Source organism: Pipistrellus kuhlii, unplaced genomic scaffold, assembly GCF_014108245.1.
Source record: "Pipistrellus kuhlii isolate mPipKuh1 unplaced genomic scaffold, mPipKuh1.p scaffold_m20_p_2, whole genome shotgun sequence".
Classification (NCBI taxonomy): domain Eukaryota; kingdom Metazoa; phylum Chordata; class Mammalia; order Chiroptera; family Vespertilionidae; genus Pipistrellus; species Pipistrellus kuhlii.
The window spans coordinates 27,816,022-27,827,680 of NW_023425515.1; the positions used below are offsets into that span (position 1 = coordinate 27,816,022).

Below are 11,659 nucleotides of genomic sequence, written 5' to 3' on the forward strand. Positions count from 1 at the left end.
TTTTTAGTCTTTTGTTTTATTTGAGTAATTTTTTTAAATTTTTATTAAATTTATTGGGGTGGGATATTAATAGAATTACATTTTTAATGGCTTCCAATTCAATTCCCTAACAGAAATTAAACCATAAGGCTATGACTGTCTCATGTACAGTGAATTATTTTTCCACGATTAAAGTGCCAAATCCAAAGCCAAATAAGAATAGATCAAGAGTGATATAGTTTAAAACCATCATTTATTTTACTGATTCCTAGGTTCTTGTGGGTTTTAGTTTAAGGTTTAAGCATCTGACAAAGTCATGACCCCCTCACACCCAAAAAAAATCCTCATGCATACATTTATTTAAAATTTCATATGAAATAAATTTATATTCAATTTTCTGGAGATCGGGTATAGATCTTGGGGTTCTGGAGAAACTGTGAGGTGCTTTGTTTGCACTGTGGGTGCTTGGTGTGTAACAGAACAGCATGGAACTGTTCTCAGTGGAAACCACACCCACCACCCCCACCCCCAACCCGCAAGAAGCAGTTCATGAACTGCCCTGCCTATCCTCTTTGACTCAGACACACAGTGCTGCCCAGCCTGGCACCCTCTACAGAGGAGGTGAGGTGTCAGTCAGCCTCCCGTAGTCACGTGATCCTGGAGGAATTAATCCACCTTGCTGAGCGCCATCTTATAAAAGTGAGGACACTGATTTCTGACTCAGGGTTCCTGTGCACCTCAGATCCTCACAGCCTTGAGAAGTGCTATGTGAGGGACAGTGCTCTGCAGCTGTGTCCCCCCTTCCAGTTCTTGGGAGAGGGCTGACGTCAGGGAGATGCCAGCACTGGTCTAGGTACAGGCTCCAGGGCTCTGCCCTGAAAGGTTGTTTGGGGGATTTTAGCTGCACAGCATGTTATTCTGAATTAAGGGTCACAAATTATTCATTTTGTTTTTCTGCAAATTACTTTAAACCCTCCCATTGGGAATCAACATGTCATGATTACTTTAAAATATATTGTACATCAAATCAGGAACAGAATCGTCTCTGTAAAAATAATATTGCCTATATACTTATTGTGGTATTTTGACTGGTTACTTCAATAAAGAGCGTCTTAAATGGATGGAGGCCTGGCCGCTGCCCTGCCATGGAGAGCTACACATCCATAAGCCGTTGCCTGGCTGGAGGCACAGCTGTGCTGCGGGCCTGGTGACCTTGTGGTTTTGTGATCTCATGGCTGTGATTATTTACACAAAAACAAATCTATTAACTCAAACCGTAGGAATCAGAAGCCTCAGGAAATGGGGCTTGGGGATTGTTTTAATTTTTCCTTAGCTCAGAATTAATCTGAAAAGCTTAATAGGCATTGTTGACTATTTCTAAAGTAGATTATAAACCCCATGTTTTCTATCAATACATTGAAAACAACCCCATCGTTGTTAATGACTCAATTTTTTACAGTGGGCTGCGCTGGTACTGAGTTCTTGCTGCTGCCTCTGTGGTTTGTGTGTATCTTCTAATAACTGTTCCTCTTTTCAGACAGTGGGTAAGGATGTCTACTATTGCGTATTTGAGGGTTCCAATTAGAGAACATTCACCGAGTGTCCACTTTGTTCAAGCCATTGTGCTGGTTGCTGTGGAGATAATAGATACAGCCCTTTGCACAATATAGTTATCACAAATATTTCTTTTTTTGTTTTTTAAAAATAGTGTTACCAATGTATTGCCAATGGTTGTGGAAAGGGGGAGCTATTCTGATTAAAACAAGAAAAATGGCTAAAAAAAAAAGCACTTACAAATTAAAGCCTAACTTTTGATTAGACTTGTCATTAAGGAAGTTCCCTTCAATTACATATTCATTTTCCTTCACTAAGCTTTTTGCCTAATTGTGCAAGAAAAGTACTTTGCTTTCAAAATACATTTGCAGAGAATTTCACTCTAAGGAGTTAGAGTTGAGAAGTGCAATCAAAATTATTATATAAATTAAATGTACTTCTGAGCCAACTTTCTTAAAGGGATCAAGTCATGCAAATTATGGAAATCATAGAAATCATTTCAATAGATATTAAATTAAAAAGGTGAATCCACTTTCCAAAACTCTCTAAAACATCAGTGGGAGAGATTAGTAAGTGGTTTTCTGCAGTGAGGTCATTGTTTGGCTGCAGATACTAAGAAGCCACCTCACAGCAGCACTTCCCAAGTTCTTTGCTTGACACCGACTGGGTGGGGGGACTGTTGCTGTGCATCGTGGAAACGGTGCTTTCTTCGGGGCATCAGAACCCAGGGGGGTTATCTGGACACACCAGGAAGATGGTGGGGCCAAGTGAACTGAAGCCAGTGTCACACCAGTAATTAGGTGAGGCCATGCATAGTCTTTAAAGAAGCAGGGTAACTCACCAGGTTGAATGTGCTTAAAATCTTACAAAGAAAACAGCAAATGAAATGATGAATCTGGAAAAATATGAGAAACAAATCGTTGTTTTTCTGGAGCTTAGTTACTAGAAAAAAAGTACAATAAATGAGACACTTAAAATGAAGGAGCAAAGATCTTAAGAAAAAGACCACATATCAAGTAAGCATTAAAAGTCTGGTCCCTTTTTTAAGCTTTGAGGTTCTCTTGCTGTCTTGTCAATGTGTCCAACTCTAGACATGTGGCCAATGTCCTTGTGTTCACTGGTGGGATGTCCTCCTTCTTGGGAAAAGATGACAGGCAGGCTTTAGAAACACTAAACATTTGTGGTTTCTCACTAACTCTGTAGCTGGTGAGTGTTTCAGACAAAGTTGAGGTTGTTGGAATTATCCTTCTTATCTTCTATGGGGTTTGTATTAATGGGCAAAATTCACAACTTTACTAAGCTGGCCTGTTGAAAATACCCATATCTATCACTTTGAATTGTTATATTGTAAGAATATATTTGGAGTTGTCCTTGAGTTTTAAATAGTAATCTATGTATATAAAAGCCTCAGCGAACATTACAACAGAATGACCAGGATGACCAAAATGACTAGTCGCTGTGATGCACACTGACCACCAGGGGGAAGATGCTCAACACAGGAGTTGCCCCTGGTGGTCAGTGCACTCCCACAGCCAACTTCCCTGGCCAGCCAACATCCTGTGGTCCTTATCCCCCAGCTGACAGGCTCCAATCACCCAATTGGGGCCAGGCCCCTGGCTGGGACAGAGAACCAGGGGTGCGTGACAGATGTCGCCCCTTTCCCAGGGGGCCAAGGGCTGACTCTCGGTGCTGGTGGCCAACCTCCTGTGGTCCCTCCCCCTTGTCAGCAAACCTCCTATGGTCCCTCCCTCCAGCCCAACAGACCCCGGTGGCAGTGAGGGAAGGAGGAGGGTGGGAGGGTGGGGTGCTGACAACAGGCATCAGCATCCAGCATCTGTTTCTTCTGTGCCTGGCCCGGCAACCATCACCTCCTCTCCCCACCCCTCCGGGGCCTTTGGGCCCGAGACTGGGACCCGAGGCTGGGACAGGGAACCAGGAGTGGGTGGCAGCTGACATAGCCCCTTTCCCAGGGGAGCCAAAGGCCAGCTCCCTCCTCGGGGATGGCAGCCAACCTCCCATGCCCCATCCCTCCCCCTGGCTGGCAGGCCCCGATCAATAGCCACAATGGTGGCACAGCGGTGAGGGAAGAAGGAAGAGGGAGGCAGGGAACCGAGACAGTGGCTCCAGCGTCTGTTCCTTCCACTCCTGCCCAGTGACCGTCATCTCCTCTCCTGATCCCATCGGGGCGAGCCTTCAGGACCCAGGCTGGGATGGGGAACCCGGCGTGGGTGGCAGCAGATGTGGCCCCCATCAGCCTGGCCCTTGATTGGCCCTGATTGCCCGCCAGGCCTAGGGACCCCAGCCATGCATGAAATTCGTGCACTGGGCCTCTAGTAATAATAGCTCACTGCCCCCACTCTCCTGCTGATCTGCGATCCGGTTGTTACACTGTCCGTCATTAGGCTTCACGGCATAATGACGATTTGCATATTACATCTTTATTGTATAGGATGTCAGCTCTACTTCTAGTCAGTGCCTTATCTCCTATCAGGGTCACAGTCACTGGATTTTGTATTGTTTTATTTAGAGTGGGTGGAATACCTCTTTTAAGGATGAATTACAGGTCGGAAGAAAAGCCTTTCTATGTAATTCTTGATACAGAGTTTGTCTCCTGACTTCATGCAATTATTACTTTAGAGACCACAGTATTACTACATGAACTGACCAGGACTTTTCCTTTTCTTGAAGGTCTACAAGGGAGAAGAAGCCACATTCCAAATCTCAGGCCTCCAGACCAACACAGACTACAGGTTCCGCGTGTGTGCGTGCCGGCGCTGTTTAGACACCTCTCAGGAGCTCTGCGGGGCTTTCAGCCCCTCTGCAGCCTTCGTATTGCAACGAAGTGAGGTCATGCTTACAGGGGACATGGGGAGCTTAGATGACCCCAAAATGAAGAGCATGATGCCTACTGACGAACAGTTTGCAGCCCTCATTGTGGTTGGCTTTGCAACTTTGTCCATTTTATTTGCCTTTATATTACAGTACTTCTTAATGAAGTAAACAAACCCAACAGAACTAGAGGTATGAATTTAATTAATGCTACACATTTTAATACACACATTTATTCAGATAATCCCCTTTTTTAAACCCCTTTGTTCTTTGATTTATATACTTCTCTTGTTTTACAGATTTAGCTAGGGAAAAAAATATCAGTGTTTTGGTGCACCTTTTTGAAATGCAAAACTAGGAAGAGAGTAAACTGGATTTTTTTGTTTTGTTTTGTTTAAGAAGAAAAGCAAACCAGATACCAAAAGCTAGCTTTCTTATCTTTCTTTTACATTTTCAGATCTGCCTTTATTCCGTGTTCACCCGTATCTTTTGCAAGCCTGTGATTTTTTCTCCCCCTTGTTGCAGTTTAGTAATTTATATTCATCAGTCACTTCAGTGTCTTGACCATCTAGCTGTCAACGTGAATCACAGTGTGTGTAGTTACCGGGCTAGGATTTCAGTGTTGTTCAGAGTATTACCACACAACAAAGCATACAGAAGATGTGTTCACTCAGATAAGGCTGCCCTAAACAACCATATTGTCACTCAGTTATTTAACTGTGTTTAGCTCATTTAAATCAAAATGTGTACTTTAATCTGAAATGTTTTAATAGTCTGTATCTTTATGATTTTAACACTATGAGCTGCCTGTCTAAGAAATCAAGTAACCAAAATGCACCTATAAATGATGGAGCATTGTAGATTTTACCACGTCGATTCATAGCAGTAACTTTAAGAGGGCATTGTGCAATAGTTAGTTGTTTCCTTGTTCAGCTATTTTAAAAGCTGCTTTAACTTGTTTGTCTTTGTATATAACTACTTCTAATCTAATCACTAGAGTTATTATATTCTGTTACGTTTGACCAGATTTATATGACGAGAACTGGTGACAGTTTAGTGCCTCTGCCCATTGTCCATGATTTACACTAATTGTGAGCAATCTTCTTATATGTCAGCTCATTACTTTTGAAAGATTTGCCTTTAGGCTGTTCTTTGAGGTATCAATGAAGTGATTGAATTTCAATACCTTAACTCAGTGCACATATACTAAGTTAACAGCAAATGAGAATTGGTAAAACCCAGAAGAGAGTCATCTGAATTAGTCGTTCCTCTTTTTGTGGGGTTGACCTGCTTGTGTGTGGAGAGAGAATGGTATTTGGTGGTAAGCACAGGGTGTTGGGGGGTCAAGGAGCCTAGATTCTTTCCCTGGATCTGTCACTAACTTGCTGCATGACCTGAACACGTCACTTTACCTCTCTGTGCCTCAGTTTTCCCATGCATTAAAAATAAAATAAACAAAATGGGGATTCTAATGTTTGTAAGTGTTTTGAGATCTTTGATTAACAGGTGCTATTGGAGTGCAAAGTGTTACTCTTGCATGTTTATTTTGAGTCATGAGATAATCAATTTTAACCCAAAGTCATTGGATTATTTATATGAAGTCCATAATGTTCGCGTACCTCAGGGACATTTAAGAGTTGGAGGTGCAAATATATTCCAAAAGGGTGCAACAGACACAGTGTATCCCCCTGCCTTCTGTTTTTGTATATTTTTGCTACTTGGTTTTTCTTGATCATAGCTATTTTGTGCTTGGTCTATGTTGTCTTAAGATGCAGTATCCTGTACTAGCTTATAATATTCCCATACCAAAGTCATGGGGAAACCAACATTATTTTGTTTTTGGTTTATTTATACTATATTCTGCATACAGTACTTTAAATGCCAATTACAGTGCAATCTTTATTTATTGTAAAATTTTTTAAATGTACTTATGTACTAATTTTCCCTTGTAGCATGTTATTTTTTTGTGTGTTTTATACTTTTGTAATTTTAGGTCAGTCTTGTTCCTTGGCAACATCTGTAGTATTATCAATCTTCTGACGTTTTCTTGTTTTTAAAGATAAGAGCATCTAGTGCATTAAATGCCAAAAAAAAAAAAAAAAAAAAAAAAGAATCCATTATCAGTGATTGAAAAGTTTACATGTACCCAGAAAACCATAATCATCTCTTAAAGAAAGTGCTAAGATTAACTAATTATTCTGTGTGCCTATATTGATGTAGTAAGTACTAGAGAGTTCTGTATTTTGTTATTGACTATAATAATTAGTTTAATTAGCCTTGCAAACTGATGATATCAAGGTAAATATATTTTTGCCAAAGTTCTGGCCTTCCAATGCATCTCTCTATTTAAATGTGTGTCAGACCCACTGTCACGTTTCATCTGCAGTTTCTGAGACAATTCCATGCAGGTGTTTTGGGGAGAAGGCATTTTTTAAGCAACAAAGATTCAACTGAGTACAAAAACCTTGTTTGCAGGAGGAAAAAAAAAGTCCCTTTTTGGACACACTTTAGAACTGCTGCTATAAAGAACAACTGCTCTCTGAATCAGTTGAGATTTTTAACATGAAATAATACTTTAGGCCAAAATCGCTATGACAGATCTTTTTGAGATGTTCATAAGTACCAGATTTAACCACCAGAAAGCAGAAGTGTGTGAAACACTAGCTGACAGCACTTTATTTTATTGCTCTTCTTTATTTGGTATTCATTATAAGCCCTTCAGTCAACAAATTATTACTCTATCTGGCACTGTTTTCTATCACAAATATGTATATCTGATATTGATATATAACTATATATATTGCCATACACATGAACAATAAAATAAAGTGTTATATTAACCTTGTCTCTTTGCCCTTTTGCAGTATGTAGGAATGAGTGAGTGGCTTTCGGATGCTCTGTATGTCAAACTCAGCCCTGGCACAAGAAATTCCAGTCATGTGAAGCAAACTGCCCTTTGTCCTCAAAGAAATTGTTTAAAAAGAAAACTTTTGTAAAAGATTTGTTTTCATATTACCTGCCTTGTTGTTATCAACTTGAAATGTTGGCATTTTCTAACTGTGTTTTGTTGGCTACAGTAATTCAGTATTCCTGTCAAAATTGAAAAGTGCCCTAACTGAATGTGTTTGAATGTTATCCTTGCACAATTCTTTAAATTTAAAGACAAAATGTTTTACCTCACTGTTGGACATACATTCCAAGCTTTCAACTTTAGGAGAAAAAAAAAAATCATATGTTTTCCTGTATTGTAAATTTTAGACTATTTCATATACATTGTATTAAAACTGCCATATCAATTTTAATGTATAGATTTTGCAAATACTATGCTATATGTAATACCTAACTATATCTGTAGTGTATATGTAATATATTTATGCCCAATAAATGTTTTAATTCTTTCTGACTTAAGTAGGGTTCTTCCACCGTGAAAAGGATTGCTTTTGTTGTTGTTGTTACTTTTAAAAAACTTAAACCACATCCCAGAAATTGCAAATTCACGTACTTTCAGAGGCCAAGCACCTGCCACAGTACATGATGGTTGCTGTACCATCTACAAGGGCAGCTGCAACCCAGCTCCTGCTGCTTGAGGTCCTGCAATCACTTTCAAAAAAAGAAAAATTGAAATTTCCCTATAAGGACCACCAAAATGTGATTGTAGACCATACAGGGCCCTAGGCTGCCAGTTTGTTTGGGGGTTTTGGGTCAGTCTATGTGGATAAGGTATGTCTGTGCCTAATATTTTATCTGTATGTCCACACTGAGAAGCCAGCTCTAGGTCTGGTCACCCAGCCCCTGGCTGCTCCTTTCCGGCCAAACTCCTTCCCTCCTTCCAGTCTCATTCAACAACAACAACAGCAATAAAGCGTAGTGACTTCACCCTGACCATGATTTCATTGTTATGTTTGGATTGTTTGGCTCAGAATCACTGCTGTCTTCACTTTTTTTTTCATTTCTGGGCGGAGGGGTGGGTAGGTTGGGAAATTGACTTTGTAACTCGGAGTTCACTTTTTTATATGAAGAATTATAGCCATTCTTATATGTAAGAATGACAAATTGAAGATACCAAATTTTACATGCTCTTGAAATTTTACATGCCACTCAAAATATCATAAATAATTTTTTTAAGTCACAATTCCCCTCAACTCTGGGAAGAACGGGGGAGAAGTTTGGAAACCTAACCAGAGAAAGCCAAAATCTAATTTATTAGGAGGAAATGAACACCAATGTAATTTATATGCAGAATGCCCTGAAGGCTCCAAATGGACAAAGTATGTCCAGAAGTGATGGCTAAAGGGGAGAGGAGCCTAAAATTATGTCAGTTTAAAATGCCATTCGATCCATAAAATCCCTCCCCATTTTTTTTAACTGGATAACTGCTCCTTTACCCCTGCAGAAGTGACCTACATGGTTATCCTTCGGAGGTAAAATAGAAAATCGCTGTACTGGGATGCTATCCACAGTTGAATGTTCAAATACCATATCAAAAATGGAATTAAGTGAAGAGAGATCCAGGAGAGAATATTAGACATAGCCTCTCCTGAAGTGCCTCCTGGGCCAAAAAGAAAGATCTAGTAAAGAACTGGTTCGGGCAGAACACCCAGATGGTACTGCTCAGCCTTGGCTGCACAGTAATACCACCTCGGGAGCTTTCCAAAATTGCTATACCTGGATCATATCCTCCAACATTAAAAGGAGTGTTTCTGGAGCATCAGTGGTTTATTTTTTTAATTGAATTCATTGGGGTGAGACTGGTTAACAAAAGTATACAGGTTTCAGGTGTACAATTCTACATCACAAAATCTGGACACAGTATTGTGTGTTCACCACCCCAACATCGGTGTTTTTTGAAGTCCCCCGAGTGATTCCATTGTACAGCCCAAAATTGAGAACCACGACCCAAGCATCCATCAGCTCTTTAATCCTCCCGCTTCACCCAGGGCAACCTGACATCGGATGAAAGCTGCTCACACGGATGACAAGCCCAAAGCCCAACACTTGAGAGAAGCAGAGGCTAAGAGAGAAGACGCTTCATAAAACTTCCGTATCTCCAGAGAGGTGAGGGAAGAGAAGTCTTCGGTAGGCTAAGACAGAACACTATGACAAGGAAACACTTGAAAAATACTGAAACGTTCTTGGACATTACAAAACCAGTAGAAGGGTTGGAAGCCGAAGTTAAGAGCATAGCCAACAGAGCAAAGCTAAAAAGATAAGATAGATGATGAGGTTCAGACCAGGACATTCAGTATCCAAATAAGATCTCCAGAGGGTACAATATGTAGGGCACAAGGGTGCTCAACACAATGAATGAAAATACAACCTCTACTGAGGCACAACATCTAGAAACTTCACAACACTGGTACCAGAAGCTCCCAAGAGCAGAGAAAAGCTGCTCAGATGGGAAAATTAGAAATCAGAGTAGCTTTCTACTTGTTAGTAACAACACTGGAAGCTAGAAATCAGTGAGGCAAGTACATCAAGGTTTTGAAAGAAAAAGAATTCCCAACTGCTTGCTGCCTGTTGAGTGCAAAGTATCACGAAGATGTGTTTAGAAATGCAGGATCTCCCCAATTCGCTTCCCATGCACCTCATTGAGGAAGCCACCAGAGGCCATGCTGGCCCATGCGAGTGAGTAAACCAGTAAAAGCTGCCATGGGACTCTGCCTTCAGTGCTTTTTGTGCCCGTCAGAAGTTGGCTCTCTGTCCCTGAAGGATTTGTACACCTTTCCCTTTATCCCTTCCCTACCCCTAGTCACCGTGTGTTCATAAACACACACACACAATTACTCCTCCAAACAGATGACTGCAACATGATCCTTTCAAACACCTCACAAGATGTCTTGCCTTGGGGTAATTAAAAGTAACAAATCTGTATGGTACCCTTTATTTAGGTGGTGATTAAAAAAAGTTTCCATCTCCAGTACTGGACTCTTAACTACCTCAAAAGCCAGAGGAGATGGGGCGGGGGGTTGGGGGGAATGTATGCCCAGGCAGCAAGTCTCATTCCACTTGGCAGCCAGCATATAGCACATCATCGGGGACATGGTAAATAAAAGCTAAGGAAAAGTTTGTTGCGTTGAACTCAGTTGACTCATTGGGTTAGAAAAGTTCGCATAGCAGTGATGCGATTACTCCATAAAACTTGCAGCTCCAAACCATGGTATTTTGTCATGGTGTTACTTTTGGTGTTTTGATTTTTTTTTAAGTAATCATTAATTTAAAATGTGGAAATTTCACACAAAATCCTGGGGTCCCATGACAAAGAAGCATGAAGGAGACTGTCAAACTTCAGGGGCATGGCAGGAAAGAGTTGGGGGGTGTGGAGGGGGGAAGAAGAGATCACCCAAAGGACTTCTATGCATGCATATATACGCATAACCAATGGACACAGACACTAGGGGAATGAGAGCTTGAGCTGGGGAAGGTGGGGGAGGCTAGAAGGGGCTTGGGGGCAAAAGGAGATATATGTACTACTATTTGTAATACTTTAAACAATAACAATAATAATAAGTCCTGGGATCCCAGCTTCTACTGAGATTGGAAAGATCCAAAAACTAGGTCTTGTTCTGGAATGGTGGTCTTCAATGGGTGTGAATAGCAGCTGTCCTTGTTGGGGCATTTGCTCCGCCAACATTTCCCACCAAATTCTTTCATGGATGTGGATGATATACTTTCTAACAAGAACATCTCCTTGTACTCATTTCCATCCAAAGTGAGCAAACAGAGGACAGAAATGATGGAATGAGGACTTCTGTTAATCTGATTTTTTTGCCAATAATACCGGCAAAAAGTTAGAGAAACTTCTTCAGAACTCTAGAAGTTAACCAAGGGTTTGCACCAATTGAACCCTGATAAGAACAGAAGGTTTTGCAGTATTTGAGCTCAATCTGCCCCTCTCCCCAGTTCCCTAGTAGCCCTGCAGCCCTGTACTCAGTGGAGGGAGCATACTGGGTTCTGAGCACCTCAGGCTGCCTCATCCCCAGAGCATCACCACGGTTTAACCTGTCAAACTCACTGGCAAATCCCCATTGGCAGGACATTGTTATTTAACCTGCCACAGAGCCTTATACTCAGAGCTTTTGTTGCAAAATAATCAGTGCAGGTGTTTAACCCCACTCCTACAGGAGGCTGTGGTATACCAGTTGGTGCAAATGAGAGCCTGGCTACAAACATCAAGATGTGGGAAATGAGATATCTATAGGGAACTTATAAAAGTTAATAACATAGTTCTCAGGATCTAGAAGGCCACATAGATATGCCGGGCAATGCACATGCTCAGGAAAGTCCTGTGTCTCGCTTC

General features: G+C 41.1%; 1 protein-coding gene across 10 annotated transcripts in view; it reads left to right on the forward strand.

The window, feature by feature from the left end:
* Positions 1-7,765, forward strand: part of FNDC3B (fibronectin type III domain containing 3B) — a 321,193-nt gene extending 313,428 nt beyond the window's left edge. For 9 of the 10 annotated variants that reach the window (XM_045583670.1, XM_045583674.1, XM_045583671.1 and 6 more), the window contains one exon: positions 4,222-7,765. In XM_045583670.1, the coding sequence (XP_045439626.1) occupies positions 4,222-4,533 (312 nt within the window). In that variant the 3' untranslated portion in view covers positions 4,534-7,765. The remainder of the gene's footprint in view (positions 1-4,221) is intronic. The other variant, XM_045583677.1, reaches the window with a different exon arrangement.
* Positions 7,766-11,659: the final 3,894 nt, after the last annotated feature.